The sequence below is a fragment of the Gambusia affinis genome, linkage group LG02, assembly GCF_019740435.1.
Source record: "Gambusia affinis linkage group LG02, SWU_Gaff_1.0, whole genome shotgun sequence".
Lineage (NCBI taxonomy): Eukaryota > Metazoa > Chordata > Actinopteri > Cyprinodontiformes > Poeciliidae > Gambusia > Gambusia affinis.
Genome location: NC_057869.1, coordinates 18,572,971 through 18,595,217, shown reverse-complemented (window position 1 = coordinate 18,595,217; position 22,247 = coordinate 18,572,971). Strand labels below are relative to the sequence as shown.

Here is a 22,247-nt window from a genome sequence, read left to right as displayed (position 1 = left end):
ACTAATGCTTTCTGAATAAAGTTATAAAGAGAAAGAGAATGAAAAATAAGAGGCTGCACAGTTGAAAATAAAAATTTTAACCTGTCTCATGGTTTGGGAATATTTTATTCTAGGAGGAAAAGACAATGAACTCAACTACAAGGTTTTCTTAGAGTCAAGTAACAAAACATCTAATCTCTGTTTACATCGGCTGCTTCATGACTTCTTTGGTTTCCTTTTATATAAAGAATAAACCAAGGTTTACAACCCGCAGAGGCAACAGAATAATAAGGAAGCACACAAAAAAAGCAAATAACAGTGATGGAGCTTTGAGGGAGACATAAGGCTCATTAACCGCCACAAAGGAAGATCTTTAATGTAATGAATAATATGCAATCATGCCATAATTGGATTTATGAACCGATTATAATTAAAGGGTATAAGGAGAGCCCTGTAACTAAAATCTACTGGAAGTAAAGCAAGGATTTATTTTTATAATCTGGCTCTTTAGGATACAACATCTATCACTGGAAAAGTTTGGATTAAATTTGCATCTCTAATACTATTAGGTATTGGATAATACAATAATGCAGTTTCTGAATCTGGTTCTCTTTCTTGTTTAGGTTAGGGCAAAAATTTGAATCGTTTTAAAAAAGTAGTTAAAATAAGTAGAACATTTCTTCATCTTTATGTCATATGTGCATATCTCTTGTAAATCATTTAGTACGTCTCTTTTCAAGGGCTTTTAGTGGAGGTAAATTAAGTGTAGAATATATTGTTTTTGTAGCCCTGAGCTGCTGATTAGCACAAAATACTTAAGCAATGCCTAGTAAAATAATGCCTAATAAATAATGTTTTAAAGACATTATTTATTGAAGCCACTTTATGGCCACGTTGCTATTGTTTCCAATAACACTGCTATATTACCACTAACCATTATTGTCCATTTTTGAGCTTATAGTTGAACACAGTGATGATATTTTTTAAACTTTTGATAATTTACTCAAAATGAAAAGTAAGTGAAGAAAGCTCTTCCTCTTTAATGTTAACTTTTGAAGTTAGCATTAAAATCCTAATCAATATTTCTGGAATTTGTGATTTACATTTGTAAATTTTGCTCTGTGTGGCAAATAACGTAATAAGAATTTTGGCAAAATGTGGTTTGAATTCTGCGTTAGATGTTATCTAGCAAAATGTGAGCTATGATGCGACTCAGTGCTGAAATTGTATCAGTCACTGAGGCTGGCAGCGAGGTAGTCTTTAACTCAGCTGCACTGCATTGCTTGAGGCTCAGCCACTCTGATCTCACTAGTTACCCAATGGAGGACGGTGATGTGAGTGCAATCCGAAAGAGAGAAAAGGAAAAGAATTCACTCCAAAAATGTCCAATTAATCATCTCCTCCCTTCTTCCTTAAACTGTCGAGACTCAAGTTGGTTTGCAAAGCAAAGACGGCGATTTACTAATTTTGCTCGTTCATGACAGATTCTCTGCGTGTGAGACGAAAGGAGGTGACGTGAGGAGCAGAGGGAGACAGAGAGTGGCAGTGCTAGTACAAACTGACCAGAAGTGACAGGCAAACTGTGACCAGAGGGAGGACACATCGTTGTGCACTCTCTTCAGCTTGGCTGTTAAATGAAGAGCAAACACACACCAGTTATTCAGGTTGGCAGTGAGGTGGCTTCAGACGGCCTCTCCTCAACAGGAGCGATCTGAGTGAAGCCTCCAGATCAGCAGTTATCCACGGTGGTTAAGTGTTTCTAAAGCGAGACGTTTCATTCCTCTGTACCCCGGTTACTGAGCTCATGCTAATATTCTGCATTTGTAGGTCATTATGCAGTGTTTACTACTGATCCTGCACTGTGACCAAATCCTGAATGCAGCTGCTTCTGAATGCTTAAGCTTCTCTGTTTGTATTTGGTTGGACTTAATCTATGAAATTTAAAACAATGAAATTAACAGCCTTCAATTCAAGAGCAAATTAATTCACATGGCATTAGAAAAAAAAAAAATAAATAAAAATAAAATAGAGCCACTTAGACAAACCATCATAACGTCCAGCAAAGCTGTTGGAAGAAAAAGAGGATGTTGCTTAGCAATGGGGAAAGATTTAAATTTTCTTGGCTGAGCACCAGAGAAAATTTATCAAACAAACCCAAAGCTTCTGTTTCTGACTTTAACTCTGCGCCTGAGGCCACAGCGCAGCAGTGCCGCTCTTATACCAACACAAAAAATGCAGCGCTCATTAAAGAGCAATGTCAAGGAAGTTTATTAGGATTTATTACAAATTGTTTGTGCTCCCAGATACAATATCAGCAATATTCTCTAGTCCCGGTTTTGCATAGCAGACTAATTTGCTGTTTCAATTTAATTCTGAGGACCTTTTGTTGTCCTTATAACAATAATCTTTCTACTCTGAATGAAAAGGATCACGTCTTTGAAAGTGTGAGATCTTTTGGCTTCCTAATTAGTGATTATTCTGTTTAAGTGCCTCTTATAAACTCATCAGTATAAGCTAGCAATTCAAGATGTGCAGCAATGTTATCTGCTGTGAAATACGTTCAGTATTTAATCAAAGAAACACTGCAGAAAAACATAAATAATGTATTTGCACCTTAAATCAATAGGTAGAGGAAACGTGTTTCTCTCTGTGTTTCTATATTTAATCAGCTGAACTGTTTAGCCTATGTGAATGAAGCAAGATTCAATTTGCAGATATGCTGTGATACAAATGAGTACTTATTACTCTTGGCTTCGGCTGAGCTTCCTCTATTGTTTCTACATCCCTAGAGACACATATTTAAAAAATAACCAGCTCTGCGAACTCTCATTTCAAGTCTTTAAATGACTGCTGGGTTTTAAGCCAGCTCTGTAAAGTACATGGGAAAAAAAAGATAACTACTTCTTGGATCAATTTTCTTTTCTTTTTTTTTTTCCTTTTTACAAACATCCATAAACAACAGCTTTCAAAAAGTCTCATCTCATAAATTTGTGCGTGTGTGCATTTATTCCACCTCACTGTCAACCTAGGATGCAGACACACACACTTTCTTCATGCTTTCTTTCAGCAGGTCCTGACAGGTGGTCCTGTGGGGCACATCTTAGCTGGCAGCAGGCTTCATCTTCCAATAAAACCAAATCTTGGTCAGGGGTAAAAGTTTGAGGAGAGGGAGGACCCCGATGTATCACAGTGGAGCATATTTAAATGGGAACATAGAGACTGCAGGAGGCCATACTTTTTTGTGTAATAAAAATATCTCCTTTAAAAATATAAGTTTTCATTAGCTCTGAGTCAAGAGCTTAAAAATGACAAGAAATATGCTTAAATACATCAATCGTGTTTGATGTGACTTTAATATGAGTTTCACTTTTTGAACTGAATTACTGAAATGAATTACATTTTTATGACATTCAGATTATTACCTGCAGTAAATGAATGAATGTGTGTCATCACTGAAGATATTTGTGTTAAAGCTGTCAAAGGAGCAAATGCTGCCTTTACTGACATGATCTCAAGGCAATGCATATAAATGTGATGCCACTTTACATATGTATAAAGCTTCAGCAGGTAATAAGGACAACAGTAAAATTCAAGATCTATTCACATAAAACAACTTTAGGCCAAACACTTGGTTAATTTATTGTTTTTACTAATAACAAACGACTGTATCTACTAAGTTTTTAATGATACAGCTGGACTCACTCAGGCGACCCTTCGTGAGCACAAATGCTAAACGTTGAACCTTTTAGCATTTGAACAATAACATAACAATAACACAATGACAAGAAAAACTAATTAAAAGCACAAAACTAACTTTCCTCATTGTTATTGGTGCTGTGCAATAAAACTTTTTTGTAATTCTTACTTTATTCCTACGGCTGCTCTTTTCACATGCCGTCAAGCTAACCACATCTTTAACTCTGTCATCACCACACTTGTCCTTCTACTTTTTTTGAACCATTCATTTTTATTTATTTTTTTTAGTTTTCTGTCATTTTCCTTTCAGAATGACTTTGTCGCCTCCTCCTCTTCTCCACCTTTTCCTGACGCCTGAGGGGCGTCATGAGAAATCTGTCACTTCCTGACTGTTCATCCACGACCAGCAAGCAGACTCCCAACATATCCAATCCTTTCATTTCTTTGATCTTGCTGCACCACTAGAGCCAACAAAAATGCTTTACATTTCTATGTTTTACTTGATCTTTCCATATTGAGATGTGAGTCAGTATGTGCAGTTCTGGTTCTAAACCAGCACATTTCCTTCTAATACAAGACACCAAATATCTCTATATCTCCATAACACAGATAACAGAGTGCAGAGGCAGCATCTACAAACTGTTTTCATACTTTACATAATTTTCCCTCCAACAGCTCATGCTGTCCTTATTTCTCCCTGACTGAAGCGGTTTCAGTTATTCACATTTTCAAATGGGATTTTTGGTGTGTTAACTTATGCCAGATTCTTTTAAAGTGTAAAGAAGAAGAAACAGTAGATCAATTCAGTGCGATTTTGTTCCACACTGGTAGAAGGAAAACAAAGAGATTCATTGTAATTGGAGAAAAACAGAAGCTGCTTCTCCAGCAGCAATGTGCCACTTTGCTGGTAAACGGCTGAGTCATGCACTAAAATAAGATAGAAGACTCTATTTTTGACAAACCACAATTAATGCCTCAGCTTTTTCCAAGAAGCAACTCAACATGGTATAGGTGTGAAACAGACAGAGTGCTATAATAAAACATTGCATCGACAAATCTACCAGCTCTGTTCAAAAGGAGAGCTTTGTTTCGTCTTCACTGAAGTTTTACACCTTTTCTCAAAAACACTATTGATTACTTACAGGGTTTTGAAATGTGAAAGCAACTATTCACCTAACCTTGAAGAAAAAAAAGCAAACCTATCATAAATACAACCACTAGTCAATCTGCTTTTGCAAAAATAAATGAATAGTTAATACAGTTCTGGTCAGAAGTTTACTTCATACTCTTTTTGTGCTTTTAATGATTATGAGTGGAGTGATTGTACAACAAACAATGGCAATGATTTGTTGGAACAACAATTAAATGGACCATTTTGAATTTATTGGGCATTTTAAAGGACATATTATTGAGATTATGGCAGGATCTTAATGAAGAATTTGAAAAATAAGTGGGTCAGATTCACCTTACTATTGGTTGTTTCTCCAACAAATAATGGGTTGTATGGATTCGAGTTTGTATGCATTACTTTGAAACTACATGGGAATATAATTAGGTATAGTCACAAGCTACAGTTTCATTCATAAGATAGAAAATAAAGAAGGACAAAAAATTGCAATGTAAAAAGTATTTAAGGACGACCAATATAAGAAATCTACGGTAATTTATATTTATTAATACAATAGGGGAAAAAAAATCTTGTTTCAGTAACGAAAAATATTTGTCTAGCTTCACACCTGAGGATAGAGAACTGCAACATTAAATAGTGCCACAAGTCTACTAAAATCCAGGAGAAGAAGAAGAAGAAGAGCTGTAGCATCTAATGTGTCAGTGTTTGATTTCTTTTTCTTTTACTGGTTGCGAGTTCACTGGAAGGTTCATGACCAAGTCAGTTTATTCATAAGTCCATGCTCCGGACACCAAAGGTCAAAAGTCTGCTGGCAGTTTTTTTTGTTTTTGTTTTTCTGCATACCCAGCAGCGACGCCGCGTGTGTTTTCAGCAGCCAATTTTAAGCTGCGAAAAATGGCGGCTGAAGTTGTGCCGCAGTATCGGCTCACTCAGCTGTGAAATATGGCTGACATGGCTGTGTGTAAACCATAATTACGCCTTGAATCCCTGACAAGTGACCACAGAGCACTAGTTGTTCACTCAACTGTGCAATATGAACTGGTGGACCCTGCCTGCAATGCCTCTATTTGCCCAAAACACAATCGCTGCGATGTCACACACAGTCCCCGGCATTTGCAGCAAAAAGAGATTGGCACCAAAGTGACAGAAGGGAGAAGAGCCTATTTGTGCTACTTAACAATGGCTGATAGAGGAGGACAGGCTTTATTGTGTGCTCGTAGATTGACTGCCTACAGTGGATTTCTCATCTGTTATTATTGTGTTTTTACTATATGATGTCAGTACCGGGTCTGAGTTTAATTTTGATGGAGAAGAGGACAAATTTGTCTCCTGACCTCTATGATGTGCTTTAAATAGTTTAGTTTAAAGCTGTTTTATGTTACTGTTTGTTTAAATTCCTTCTGCCTGTGGGAAAGTAGCGGAAGAAAATCAATAAATGTGGAAAAATTTACAAAATTGGGTCCATATACAGGCTGTTTTCAGCTATGCATTGTGTGCAGTTTGTGATGAAGACAGAAGCAGGATTACACTCTTGTTTGTCTTGGATTTCTAACACATTAATCTTGAATTTCAGGCCTCATTTCACAAAGGAGGCTTCAAAATTCGAGCTGTCAAATCACTATTTCTGCAAGCGGGAAAAAAAAAATAACAGTGACTCAGATTCTTGAGGTTGACAGGCCCACAGTGCCTCATTATTGCTGATTGGATAATTGCTGTTTTCAGATGATGTTCTAAGAACCACTTCTCATTTTTAATTAGCTTTTTTTTTTCTTACTATTTGTAACAGTTTTCTTTGTGGCATTTCTTTGTTTTCTGAAGCTGCAGCCTCCAAGAAGACATCCCAACCAGAACTTTTTAAAATGTAGTCAAATCCGAGCTTTTGTTTCTGACAATCTTTTCACCCGTAAGTGCTTAAAAATACAAATATAAATGTTCAAAAGAATCTCACTGACATCACATTTTATAAGCTTGCTTCTACACACCAGGAGTTCATTGTTGCAATCTTGGTTTTTTTTTTCTCCCCTGCATGTTTGGATATTGAAGTCGTCTTGAATGAACATCCACAATTTACTGCTTCCAGTTGACACATCAGATCATGTGTTTAGTGACAATAATAACCTCATCACACACCTGATTTCTCGTCCAATGATCACTAAACATCCACAACAGCTCTCTGGCACACTGCATGGATAAGCAAAGGATGAATGGATTAATGATGTGAAAGCCTGAATCTTCCAAAGTCCAACACTGTAGTTTCCTTTAGCTTACCTCACAATTTCGCTTTACGTCATGATCTCATTCTCTGGTCCGTTAATAAAAATGGATATGTTAGAGCGCTTTGGCTTGTAAAGTGCCTTGAGATGAGATTTATTGTGAATAGATTTATACATAGCCTTTATTGGTTGGCGGGGAAAAAAAAGTCTAGGGCTATTTCAGAACAAAACATTAATAGTGCAGTTTGTTAGAAACAGCTCCAACGAGCAGCAGTGACGGTTTTCCAATTACCACAAAAAATTAATAACGAAATTCCTGTTTTAATTGCCATCATTTTCCTTTCTGTATTTTGATTTAAGAATGTCCAGAGCTGGATGGAAAGAGTCCAACACAAGGCCTCATTTTGTGAGTGTTTTCTATAATTAGACAGAGGTTGGTTCTGAATAAGTTCACAAAACCTCTGAAAATGTAATCACTGATTAAATTCTGTGTTTAAGAAATTAAAAGTCATTAACACCTTGAATTAACAGTCTATTCATAAAATCTGTCATAGATTTAAAGTGAGCTTGGAAGCACCAGCTAAATGTAGCTCCTAACACTTAATTAAAAGACTTCCTGTGCTCGATGAAATTCAAATAAAGCCTGGAGTGTCATAAATCTTGGCAACAGACAAGGAACCACTGGACAGATTTATTGGCTTTTTATCTTTGTGCTGAAACTCAGCAAAGCTCTGCTTATTGGACTGACGAATAAACACATTATTATGTCAGAAGATTATCAGATCTGTATGGAAACAATTGATTGCCTGTTCGCCTGTTTAATGCAAATGGATCAAAACAATCCACTGTGAGCAAGTTAGGATGGTTGGCAATGCCAGATGGTGCTGGTTTGTGAGCGGACAAAAAGATTAGAACGTTAGAAAGACTGATATCTGCAAAAGCTTCTGTGATCTGCGTTTAAGAGGGAGGGGGGAGATTTTGCAGCAGCTGTACATTTATTTACATGTTGCAGAAAATAGAAACACAGCTGCCAACTAATTTTCACACATGTGCACACCCCCACAGTCATGTCATCACTCACCTCTGCATACATTCTCCCAGCATACATGATTAGCACTGCTATTAATAATCTGGATGTTCATTACACTGAAGAAGACAAACAAATTACCACAAACTACTGACTCTTATTATTGTACCTTTGTTTCATATTAATTGTACAATTAAAGATTAAGTGCATGGTTAAGATATAAATTAGACTAATTATATTGCAAAAAGGTTTTTGTTTTTTTAAAATGAAATAGAATCACTTTATCAGTCCCTGTTTGCAACAGAAGCAGGAACAGAAGCTGCCAACAGGCCAATTTCACTCCTAATGAGAGGATTAATTTGTCCGTTAAGGTCTTTGTGAAAATACGGAGTTATTGGAGGGCAAAACTGGGCGGAAACACTCGCCGTCTCCTAATTGTAATCATTAAGTTAACTGGATAATTAGAACTGAACTCAGAAATTTCTAAGCATTGATATTTTGTGCCGCTGTGCTTGTTATAAATCTATCCGCTGGTGGAATCGGAGTCAGCAAGCCACATCCATCTCTCTGCCTCCCTCTTTCCTCTGCTACAGGCCGTAATATTTATGGACTGTCTGCAGGGTCACACGGTCTCACAGAGAGCACCCATAAAACCTATCGCCAGTGTCCTGCTGGCCCTTCAGTAGTTATGTGATTGTAATGGAAAGTCTACGGTTTTTATGTGGATGTTGGGTTAGACATTTGTGCACGTTGTTGGTGTATTTGTAGATGTGGACAGACTTGGTTTGTAATCCAGTTTAAAAGATTGGAGGTTGTGTGTTTTACAAGCAGCCAACAAATATTCCCCAGCCGACTTTGGCAACGGGAAGCTTAGAAATGTTCACGCAGCTGGGACACAACATTGTGGAACAAAAGCCAAACATTTCTACAACACCAAGGAGTTTCAAAAAGTTAAATTTGGTCAGTAGATGTGGCCTTTAATAAGGAAATCAGGTTGTTTTTTTTTACAAAACAGCACTATGTGCCTGGAAAACATCCAATGTTATGCCTTAAGGCCTTGAAGTCATATTTCATGAAATATAAAGAGGCATCATAATAAATGTATGTCTTTAGCAATATTTACCACAGTCAGATGTGATGTTATAACCATTTTAGCTTTCTAGAAAATGTCAATATGTGTAAGTAATCTAATTTCTCATAAGAAACAAACATCATAACTGCGATTCGATGATGCACAAATCTGCCCCTCCACATCAGAATTTCATCTGACCCTTATCTGAACGAGAAATGACTGAAAAGACATTAAATGGTTTCTAGTTTCAATATCTTTCCACTATTTTATCTCTCTAGCAAAGTTTATGTGCCAGCTTCAAACTGTTATAAATATGTCACAAAAAAAAAAAAAAAGGTTCGGTGTCTAAACTCGATGTCTATTTATGCTATTTTTCACCCTTTTAAAAGATTATCTGATGAAATAGTAGCAAGATGTTCCTCAACTCATAGAGAAACAATAACCATCAGTAACTCTGGTTTCAGAAAAAAGAAATGTAGATGTTTAACTCTAGCAAGTGCAACGTGACTTAGGGGAATCACATCGCCAAGGGTTACAATTTCTCTATGAATTCAAAGGCTCCCTTGTTCCCTTCATTCAAAAAATATAAGGGACATTGTTAAAATATTCCCCCATGGCATGGCACAAGATTTAGATGGAGCATCTTCATTCTTAGTTTATACCAGTTCATCTCTCACAAACGCATTTTATTAGCATTTCATACCATACATGATATAACACATAAAATTAATACTATCTACAATATTATTTAAAGCATAAAATATTACATATGTAAGTTTCTTTGCTAGCTTTCGAAGTGATTTGCATTAAGGCCAAAAATATGTGATAGATTATCTAAGTGTTTTTCTCTCTATGGCAAGAAATGAGACATAAGCTGTATGTGTGAAGCTAAGTGGGTTAATGACAACTTTTCATACCAGCTGTTACTAACAACATCATTAGTGCTATTTGCTTTGCCGATGACATGTTCAGAAGGAGCACATAATGCTAATGTAAGGCCGTTTTTCAACGTGAATCCATTACAAAGGATTTTATTTATGGCCTAAGATACACAATACATATTCACATGCATCTTTTACATGGACAGAAACAACTGTGTTATTCTCATTGTTCTATTAAAACCCTCTGTATCCATGTGTCTAGGTTGACTTGAAGACTCAAGCTGGTACCTGACAAACACTCAATCACAGGTGATGTGAAATATTTGACAAATTTCACTGCATGATGTCCCATAAAGACTTTGTCTTCCCAGCAACAATAGCATACTGAAGGTCCTCCTTGACTGCAGCCGACAGACTGACAGGGTAACCAGCATGATCACTGTCATGTTATAAACAACTATATTCACAAAAGAACTGTTAAATGGCACAGGGAACGTGGGCACAGGACAAGGTGGCAGGTTCTAATCTTGAAAGATCAAAAGTGAATGACTGTTTTTGGTCTTTCGTCTGAACAGGCATCACGGCGAAGGTAATATTCATCACCTGAACCCAGAAACATGCTCCATTTCCTGCCTGTCAATCCAAAGGTTAATGGAAACATTAGAGAGTCACATCACAACGCCACCAAGGTAACCATCTGGGTGGAAAGGAAAGGTTTCTGTTGTAGCCACAAGCACTTTTTTTCTTTTTTACTTTAAGAGGTGGGAGTCAAAGATTTTCTTTACAGTCACTAAAGAATCCTTGGAGAGTCAACAGTGTTACAAGAGCAGAAAAATATGCTTAACCTCGAGAACTCTTGGGAATGAACAACAGCAGCTCATTTCTACTAAAAATAAATAAATAAAAAAACAAGACCAGCAATGTAAAAATATTTACAGTGCCGCATGATTTATCAATCCCAGATGAAACAATGCACTGTAGGTGAAATATTGAGGTCAATCTTTGTAGCAGTGCAGATTGCAGTACTATGTGAAACAGGTCACTTAATAGATCTTGATTGACAAGGGGATTTATCTAATTTGGGGTCTGTAAAAACACATATGTGCCATATGTTTAAACTCCATGTAGTACATTAAAAACAGCAATACCGACATGAATCCACATTTACTTTGACTGTATCATTACAGGGCATGTGCTTTTTTCTTGTGTGCTCTCCTATTTTTACTAGTGAAACAATGATTGAAGTCCACAGGTGCTTGTCAAAGAAGAGCAAACATCAGCATGCTCAGATGTTCTCTGACAAGGCACAAGAGGAAAATCCATCAAAGTCAGAAGAATCCGTCCTCTGTGAATCACAGACGTCTGGGTCAGATTTCATGCTGCACCAGATTTTGCTGAGATATCTCAGTCGGGACCAAATTGATGGACTGGAATGCTGGAGAAAAAAATAAAAATATTGAAGTTGTACTATTTTTAACAGCAGCAAGACAGCAAAGCCAAAACAACAGCAGATGTATTTGTTTATTCATTTCTTTGTGCCTTTTTGGAAGAAAAATTGTTTGCATAGAACAAGAAATATTATCCTTTTTAGAAGGAACTTTTAGTGCAGAAACAGTTCATAAAAACAGGAAAGCACTCAGAGCTTACGTACTCCTCCATTACCATCCAGCCAAAGAAGAGGACAACCTCAACCTGCATGGAAACACAGAGCAGAGGCACATGCTGTTACCTCCCGACACCTCACAAGCGCAGTGACCGTTTCACCTCTCCACTCCTGTGCCTCTCCATTATTTAAATCCCTCTCTGTTATACTTCAGCCCACTGACGACACTACGGTGCACATAACGGCTTGTTTTTATGAATGAACCAAACCACCTTTAAGTAAACCATGTGAATATAGTTTGCACTGGAACTGTTGTTTTGGGTTTGTTGTAATAGTTCAGAAAAAAAGCTTTCTAGTTTGCTGTGAAAACGGAGTACTACAAAATGTAAATGTTTGATAGGAAGGACAACATCCAGGAACCTGGGATAGAGCACATTTTTACTTAGAAGCATTAAAGAATACTTCTAATTTTTTATTAATTATGACAGAAGCAGAGAGATAGAGAACTTAATATAACAGAAATATGATAATAAAAGATATTTTCAGTACTGCTTTAAAGTCAGACAGGACAAAATAAAAATAAAAGTTAAAGCAGCTGAAATCAAATCTCCACTGGAATTTTCCAAATGATTTGAGAGGCAATGTTAGAACTGCAACACAGCGAGGTGCTTCAGGAAGTTAGAAAAGCAAACATTTAAAACTTGCCGATTGCATGTAGTTTAAAAGTACTAATAGAAACATGTTACTTTAACATTATGGCCAATTGGAACCTTAATAATTGTTTCATATGCCAACCTGTGATTAATTTGGGAATATGGATATTTAATAGTACTTCTAACAGTGCTCTTGCTTCCTTCAACAATCCACAAACATGCATAATAGCATTATTGTTCTCTCTAATTTGCCCATTGGTGTAAGTGAGTTTGCCTCCGTGGTTGTGTGTCTATGTGAATCTTTTACTCTTTTATTGGCCTCTGGACAGAGGCACGACTACAAAGATCAAGCGAGTATACAAAAAAAAAAAAAAGAACAATGGATGAAACTCATTCCACCTTTTATTTCCCTTCAAATGAACTACTGCAAGTGATGTCACCAAGTGAGTCGATTCATTTGCATCTTCTCTACTTCTGACGCTCACTAAAGAAAATGCTGTTGGCAGCCTCACACATCTGAGAACACCAAGATTTGCAAAGGAACATGTTCGCAGTTAATTGCTGTTTTCTTCTAGTTCCAGTCTCAATCTGCAAACGACAGAAACAAGCTCCTCCCATTTAACACGGACATTTACAGCTTGGTACCAGCATAAACGACGGCCATGAACTCTATTCTTTCTCATAATTCATATTGTTCCATAGATTTGTGTCCCTTTTAACAAATTAGATCCCAAAAGACCAAATTAGGACTTGTGTATTGATTCCAAAATTCATTTAAGCTTTAGTGAAATGGCTGCAGGCAGATGTGAAAGCTGTATTGATCATACTTAACCCTCAGCTATAAACAAGCATTCAGAAACACAACATGTTGTGCAGCGCTTATTCCCGACAAGAAGATTATATACATTAAAGCACAAGGTAAGTCAATATTTCTGTTCAATTTAGTTGCACCGAAATATGGAGATAACTTTGCATTGAACATAGAGATATTTAAAGAATGTATTGCCTGTCTTAGTGGGGAGTTTTAAAACATGAATTTCACGTGGCACAGCCATCACACAGTTATTTCCCAGCAGGAATAAACAGGAACCAAACCGTCCTCTGATGCACATAATCCATCACTGTCAGAAAAAGGCAAAAGAGTGCAGGGTGTTTTTTTCCATCTGAGTGATATGTTGAAACTCCTCCTTGACAATAATGGCGCACGCACTAATGAGTGCCTTAGACAACTGTTTTCTCTTTCAACTAAGCGTAACAACATCTCCATAAATCCCGTGTTTGTCCTGCCAAAATTATTATTTCAAATAAGCGTGAAGAGCTGAACGTGGAGAAAGATTAAATTAATAACTGTTTAGTTTAATACTACTAATAATAATCCCATCTGTCTCTTCAGCTTGGGTTAGCTCAGCTCAGTCTGAGTCTCGGGGGATGGATTCAGACACGGCTTTAGTCTCGTGATCACATTTTAGTTGCCAGGTAACTACTGATGAATCCAGAAAGACGTGGCATGAGCCAAGAAACAGTGCAGCTTCTAATTCTCACATGTGCTTCAGCACTTTTTTTTTAGGTTTTAACACATTTTTATGTTTACTTTAAAGATTAATCAGACATTGCAGTCTCTGTTAGCAAGATGTTTGTGTATCCACAATGAAAACAATAAAACAGCAATAACTTGAATGCCGAACCAAGCAACCTTGAGTCCATAAAGGAAGTTTCTTTCATATTCTTAGATGTAGAAAGTACATTTTCTTATCCAAATGAGATCAAAGTGTAATTTGAGATGATATTTTATTCATTCAAAGAAGGAAATTAAGCGAACAAGTAAACAACATAATCGTATTAATGAATCTGTGTGACTCTAAATCCCAGACCCGAGGAATAAAAAGCCTCGAGGGAAGACCCTGACTCAGACAGATGTATTTGCCGTACTCACTATCCTGGATAAATCTTTTTTTTTTTTTTTTTTCTCCAGCACACACTGTAGTAAATTGCTAAACTCTTATTTATGTCACTCCTCCTCACCTTTGCTTGTTTACTGATAAAACAGAGACAACTCAGCTCCATATCAGTGTGCAATAAAGTATCATGCACATGATATAAGATTAAAAGAGCGATAAAGCTGTGTCACAGTCCTCTTGAGAAAAGGACCCAAACATCGAACTAAACAAGTTCCTTCGAGGGTTGGAAACTGAAGTCATAAAACTTTTTAACAAATAAACACATTATACAATTGTCATTAGGAAGTTAAGTTCAGATGTGTGGGAAAAGAGGAAAACAAACGAAAGAAAGACGATTGATTAACTTCACTTAACCAAACAACTATTGTGGCTGATCACATTTTAGTTGCCAGGTAACAACTGATGAAGTTAGTTACCTGATTAATTAACTTCACAAGGTTTAATCATTCGCACACAACCAGAACCATCTATATACACACAGTACAGAAACAAATATTTTTTGCATTAAACCATACTGTATGTTTTCCTGCTTCAGGTCAGTTAGGATTGCCCAAATTATTTGTTTGCTCAATGCCAGAAAAATGTCGTCTCTGGTAAATATATTTCAGAAAACATAGATGATGACGTCTTGGCTTTGTAAGGTTTGGTTAAGATAATTTGAGTGAAATGGAGGCACAAATGCAGCTAAGAACCTTCCTTGTGGAAAACTACAGGAGCCTGACCAGGTTACGACATGAGCCAAACTTTCTGCAAACTGCTGTATGAGTAAATGGGGAAGAACACCCAACGCTTTTGTGTCCAAACATTCAGGCTAAAAAAAGATTTCTACATAAACCAAAGAAAACGCACAAAACCATTTGACTTTGAAAGGTAAAGCAAAATTCCTAAAACGTCCAGGCCCTTAGCTCACAAAGTCAAATTTAAGTTACAGAAAAATGAAAATGATATTAGTAATCCTAACAAACACAAAACAGGAGTAGTTTTCTCAGACGCAATGTCAGTCAGACAGTGAGAAATAAAGATTGTCTCTTATACAATGCATGTAAATAACTTCTTTATTTAACCGTCTCGTCCTAGACACTTCAAGATATCCTTGTTGGACATCTTAGTTTAGCTCGGCGGTTTTCAAAGTGTGAGGCGCGCCTCCCCGGGGGGGGCGCCAGAGCACTTTAGGGGAGGCGCGGTGCGAGGGAAAAAATAAACCGGAAAAGCTATCTGCTTGCTGTCTACTGATGTGAGAGAAACGTCTTTTACGCACACGATCAACTCTGTGGATTTAGGAAAAAGTTGGTACTGTGGGGTGCGCGTGTGGAGCGGGGATCAGTGGAAATGTTTCCCCCCTTAGAGGATGTTTTGGCCAGTGATGTCAGTAATGTTACTGACGTCGGACCACTTTTTTCAGTAACGAGTAATATAACGCGTTGCTATTTCAAATCCAGTAGTCAGACTACAGTTACTTATCAAAATCATTTTTGCGTTACTATCTTCTTTTGTTATTTAATCGTATTTCCTCTACGTGTCTTGTCGAGTGACCGACGTCTCTATGCAACAGAAATGTAAACAATGGAGGGAGATGCGCATTTTGTTGGTGGAAAAACTGGAACTATTTTGAGTTTCTGTCGACAAGTCCGATTATTATAAGCGGCTTTGGGCTTCATTTTTTTAAAGTCGCTTGCAGATTTAATGAGCGGCGGGTTGCGCCTTTTTGGGCTCGTTTTTGAACGTGAAGTTGCTCATTTGGGCTTGGAAATAAGCAGAGACTCACAATAAATCCCAGAATTTGTCCGTCATTAAGGTAGTTTTACTCCGTCTCTCCCTGTCCATCATTTCCAGGATGATCCGTCCCGCTATATCTTTGTTAATGTCAAGTTAATGTATTACCTCTGAATGACGTCGAGCTTCGCGTTGCGCTCCAGAAAACTGCAAACATCGAGACCAATATAAACAGCGCAATAAACGTGAAAACAGCCACGAATAAACGTGTCCGTAGTTGGCAATAGTTATAATGGCAAGTTAGCACCGTTATAATTATTAATATTACGGTAAGTGTCGCAGCCATCGGAGCTGTGGAGCTGCAGGAGGAGCTCTGTGCTGCGACATCAAACTCAGGGGCGTAACGCAGAATCTGGAGGCTGGGGGGAGGGGGGCTTTAAAATTCTTCTTAGAGTTTTCCAGACAACAGTGGACCACACAAATTACTCATGTTTTTTATTTTTTGTACAATCTCCTCTTCAGTTCAACCTTATCAGTGGAGACACATTGTTGATGTTACCATTATAAAATAACTTACAATTAAGTATTGGCAAAGCTCAATGTGATTTTCACAGGAGGCAGAGCGTTGTTGTTAGCAGCTGCTGAAAGTAACTAAAAAGTTACTTAATCCTGCAGTTAGTTACTTTCCTGCAGTTAGTTACTACTTGACTTGGAAAGTAACTTACCTCCCCCTCCGCCCCCTCCACGGGGGGAGGAAGGAAGGGGGCGCAGCAGGCTTTAAGCTCCTTGAAGGGGGGCTCACCCTTTCATACTTTGAAAACCCCTGGTTTAGCTGAAATGATATTTTATTCCACATGTACGCTGTTCTAAAGTTTTGAAACGCATGAATGTTTTTATGACCCTCAGTCTAAGGGATGTTGATTAATAACCACTACAATGAAAGTTTTTCTAACAACGAATCATATGCTGAGTATTGACTTGGCTGTGAAACAATGAAACCATTGTAGACATATGGAAAAAAATATGATTATGTTGTTTAACCTTTAATTACTACACGCATGCAATCAAAAGATCATTGTCTCATAATAAATGGCTTTGAACGTATATTGTTGTTATTACATGATCGTTGTCTGGACCATTAATGAGAGACCCAGCTTGCAGAAGTCAAGCTTAGAAAAACAAATGTTTAACACACGTGCTTCAGCAGTCTGGAGGAACACTAGTTTAAGCAAAGCACGATGCAGAGCATGGCCACCCACAGTTGGCAGGTGGGTTGGTGCAATGTTGCCAGCTTTTAAAATTGTCCAGCCGGTGTATTAGTCACCTGCCAGTCATCACTGGGTCCAGGCCAGAAGCTTGCCTGTCAGGACTGAACATGAGGCTTCGGGGTAACAGTCATGAACACAAGAAGGAAAATTAAGACCCCTTTAGAAGCAGCAATTAAGCCGGAGATGATTTTTACGATGACAAAGGGAAGATTTCCCAACATTTTTAATAGTGTGAACAGTGTTTGTAAAGCCTTCAGTGGTGGGACACTGTTTTTGATCTCTAGGAGCTGAAATGATTTTGATGTCTTCATTTGGTTTGAGGTTGCAGGAAGGTGGTGTGAGCTGGGGGAAGGGAATGAACACACACACACACACACACACACATACAGGAAGAAAAAAGGATGAAGGAAAAGCAGCAGGGATGCAAGGTGATAAAACTTAAGGGAGTAAGACAAGCTGTTTCCTGCATGATGGGGGAGGAGTGTAAGGTTATGTGTGTTACATTGGAGGAATAAAATTAGATTATTTGTGGTACTACAGGAGCATGAAACAGGATTGGATTGGGGTTTGTAGAGTGTGGGCTACTCAAGTCATGATCTCAGCTTAAAAAAAAGAAACGGAAAAAACCTCAATCAAAGCTAAATCTTTTTGTGAGCAAAAGAAGAATGATTTACGATACAGTATACTACATGTGAATGTAAAACAAGTCTGGATGGGTCATTAATTATGCATCTGTTTTCAAGAGCCTTTTACATAGTGCTAAACAAATGTCCCTGTTATCGGACGTGTTATCGTGACAATTTATTTTTTAATTTCTTTATTTTTTACAAAATTTCCAACCTTTATAATTTCTGTTTTCCAGTCTTTGTTGTATTTCTTCCCAAGGTTTGTTTGTGGTGAAATACTTTTTATACATGTTGCTAAGATCAATATAAACACTTTTTTTTCCTACAACATAAAGACATCAAGATGTGAGAAGTATGTTTTGTCCACAAATGGAGAAAATATGGAACAATGTTGAGCGATGTGTCGACCGTTACCCCAAACCTTTACAGATGGCAAATCCAGGAGGGTCATAAAATAACCCAGAAAAATATCAAAAGTACTCATTTGAATCAGTTAAGGTTGGTGGTCATGATTTAAAAACAACAAAGAGGCTTTTCTAACATTTACCCAAAAGTTTTCTCTCTGTCCTGAAGAAACAAAAGTGGCATTTTTACATTACAGTTGATCTAACAAACGTAACATTTCAGTAAAAGATCTTATGAAGAGTCAAATGAGAGGCTTATTGGGTGATGATAAGAGGCTTTTTTGCAATTTCGAACCTGGACAACTTGATCTTGATAATGCTGGCTATTAATCGACAACATCAAAATAATCATCAGTTACAGATTAAAACATCTATCTGCCATAAACGTTGCCATTTGCCAAAAACAACTCCAACTATTTTGATGTATTGACTCAGAGAGGTTGTAAACTGCTGCTTTTCTAACTTCCTGTAAATATCTGGTTACAGCTGAGTTTCTTTGATTTCTGTCATCTGTAATACTGCTCCAGCAAACAGAATTTTTGCTTTTCTTCATTTTTTTTGTGTAAAGTTGCTTTTTGTTGCATCTTTTAGCCGCAGCAGCCTCCACCTTGTAGTTGATTTGAAGCAGATACTTTCTTTTGGATTTAAGTCTCTCAGTTTTATGCGTTCCACAAGTGAAGACAGTTCTAAGCCGACCCAGTTACTGAATATTTTATTTTCAAGAAGTCAAACTTTCTGCTAATCTTTCAAAACTGTCAGTCAAAATGTTTCCCTATTCTTCTTGAAGTATTTCAAAGGCTTTCTGTGCTCCAGTCCTCAAAGCTGAAGTAATTTAGAGAGCTTTTTGTTAAGCCTTTGAGCGCTGACCTTTGAATCATGAATTGAAATTCGGTTTTGAAGCATTTTACCAAACTGTCATTTTGTAATAGACTGACAGAGATCTGCGGACGTGAAACTATAAAAACTTCTTTAAAAAGTGATCGCAGGACCTTCATTTACCCCTAAGTTAAAGCTCTAATCTGTGACCATTTGAATAGCTGCTAAGTCATAAATGCAACCATCAACAAGGCCAAGAAGACACATGCAGCCACAGCACCAGATTTAGTTCAGTGTCAACAACATGTCATCTGGTGTTTTCCACCAAGAAGAAAAAGTTTCATCTGTTTCACAGCCTTTTGTAAACTCAGAATCAGCAATATGGACGTCCACTAGCCAAACCTCACACGTACTCAGCATTTTGCTTCTTTTGACTTTTTCTGTCAATTCCAATCTCATCTATGCTGCAGTGCTTTGTAGGCTAAAGCCAGGAATGCCACGTCCCCACCTTCACGCTAAGAGACTTTATTTCACTCCAATGTTGTTGGTTTGTTAGGAGCTGTGAGATTAGCAGCTGAGTGTGGGCGTTCAGAGGACACTCACCACAAGAGAGAGCGGCCTCTTCCATGACACCACTCCGATGAGTCCAGAGAGCAAAACCTGAGAGGAAAAAAAAACAAAACAGATGCTGTCAGTAAACGTCACTGACACGAGTGTGAAAACGCAACAACGTGTTTGTTATCAGTTCCTCTGTCTTCGCCATTATTTCTGCAGGAGCTTGAATATTTTTTGTTAGCCATAAGTTAACCTTGTTGGAGGACAACAACTGAAGAAATAACTGCATTTATTCAGTTTTCAAAAACTAATTTAAAATCATCAACTGTTTGCAGAGACCATTTGTAGGTTTGTTGAATTTGTCTTCCTGAAAACCTGTTTGTTCATCTGTAATTACTTCTGTATGGGTATTTTGTCATCAGTGATGTTCAAAAGAAGTACTGCAGGGAATGCAACGCAAATGTATAAACAATCATGATGTTGTGTTGATGCCACAACTTGTCCATTGACTCACCAATCAACGATTGACATTAAATAGTCTGATAAAAGAACTTCCTGAACAAAACTACGTGAATAGGTCAGCCAAATCTCTTAGAACAATGACATAAAGGACAAATTCTGAAGCCGATGAAAACCTGCAATCAGTGGCGATGAAATGTAACAACAATTACTTCCTTATATGAGGGCCACAAAACAAAATGGGCTTTTAGCAGGAGTGTTTTCAGTCTGCTGGAGAGGAAAAGGGTGCCAGGAGTGAGGAGAACCCTGGACAAAAGCTACAACTAAGCAGTCTAGCTGTAATGTGTAACTCTATGGACACTCTATGTATCTATATTAACAATACCAGTGCAAAAAAACTGAAAATCACAACACACCAGACCGTTTAAACAAAAATCAACTGCACTTTATTAATAATTGATTCGGCCTCTGTACAAACTCAACATTTTGTTAAACCTAAATTACATGTCAGACCAGTTTCACAACAAATTCTGCAGAGTTAAATCAACACTATGCCGAGTCCATTTAGAATTGGAATTAATTTAACTCTTATAGAGTTATTTCAACAATAGTTTGAGTAGTTATGACTATTTCAAGTGTTACTCAATCGCTTGTTGAAGCAACTCTGAAAGGGTTAAATTAACACCAGTTCTGATCAGGAACAAATAGACTCGGCATGGAGTTGATTTAACTCTGCAGAATTTGCTGTGTTGACGTGTTAATTCACAAATGTAGCAAATCATTTATTTCTGTTCATGTCTATCATATTCTTAACCAACTTTTTATGTGAAATGTATGATTTTTTTCACAGGATCACTGATTATTTTTCTTTTAGTTATGATTGAATAAGCATTGCCCTGTACAATGTGCTGCTTACCAAGTAATAATGCAGAAGATGTGATGCCTCTGAAGAATAATAAATGTAGCCTGTAGCTTCTTACGAGTGATTTACCACCCACACATCCCAGTACAGTGCCATTTCATTAGGCTGCTTCCGGTAATTGAAATGGGCTGGAAAGGCTGTTAGCACTCAACAGTTTGTTGAACCACATCTTTAAAATGTCCTGGTTTTAATTTAAATGTGTTTTTATTTGCTGACAGGGGAGATGTAGTGCAAATTAAACCACAGATTTCTCTGTGCGGAGCCCAAGTCGGTGAGGAAGAGGAGGATTTAATCCATCTATTTTTAGAGACGTTCAATGACATTGAAATGAGACGGAGTTAGATCATAGTTCAACGACACAGGAACAAAATGCCAGACTACCACAATTATTATTGATAAAATAATCTAAAATATTGATGCAATTGAAAATATTATCTGCATAATCATGGTAGCTGTCTATTTATTGAAGAAAGGGCTGATAGGTTGAATAAAAGTTCCCTAAATTACGTAATCTTGTTGCTTGAGGGAAAATACTGATTGGGAAATATTTTCAGTTTTACTGAATTGGTTGTTTTCCTTGTTATGGTTGTGTGAATAGATAATTGTTTTATAAGCCATATAGGACAATGTATACAAAAGACCTAAACCTAACCCCTAACCCAAAATACTAAAATAAATACACAGCTAGGCATTTTATGGCATTCAGTTGTGTTTGTTAGCTTGTGACGTTTTCCAATGGTTGAGGTTATTTTCTAACAACGAAATGTCCACAAAAACCAAAATCTGTCACCACAAACCACACAGGAACGTTCAGCCTGTCTATTAGTATGACATGTCTTTAGGTGGGAGTACAGCATATTAAAACAGGAAGCAGATGCTTTTGTTCTGGTTACTATTGGGTGGTCACATTATTTTTCTGGGTTACATAAAGAAAAGTCTCTGAAAAGATGCTGTGCATGCGCATTCATAAATTTGAAATCAGCGCCTCTGATTTGTGCCACTTTGGAGGCGACAATGTTTTACAAATCCTTCCAAAACATTTCAGACAAATAAACTGGCCCTCTGAGTAGGCTGAATAAAAAGCTATGATGTCTGTTGCATTGCAACCAAATGTGCCTTTTACTGTAATACTTCCACACAGTGAGGCGAGTTTTCCTCTAAACTGCATTGAAGTACATCAATAATTCAGCATGTTGTTTGTATCCAAATCATCAGACTGATTGCTGCTGCAGGTTTCTCCATTAGCCCCAACATGCTTTCACATTTTGTGCTC

The 22,247-nt window shown here is 37.4% G+C and overlaps 1 protein-coding gene across 4 annotated transcripts in view; it reads right to left on the bottom strand.

Moving 5' to 3' along the window:
• fam189a1 (family with sequence similarity 189 member A1) overlaps positions 1–22,247 on the bottom strand; it is a 91,582-nt gene that overhangs the window by 28,877 nt on the left and 40,458 nt on the right. For 3 of the 4 annotated variants that reach the window (XM_044100428.1, XM_044100411.1, XM_044100421.1), the window contains exon 2: positions 19,642–19,698. The exons of the other annotated variant lie outside the window; for it this stretch is intronic. Coding sequence is in view for 2 of the 3 variants with exons in the window: in XM_044100411.1 (XP_043956346.1) it covers positions 19,642–19,698 (57 nt within the window). In the remaining variant the exon portion in view is untranslated. The remainder of the gene's footprint in view (positions 1–19,641; positions 19,699–22,247) is intronic. 4 annotated transcript variants of the gene reach the window in all.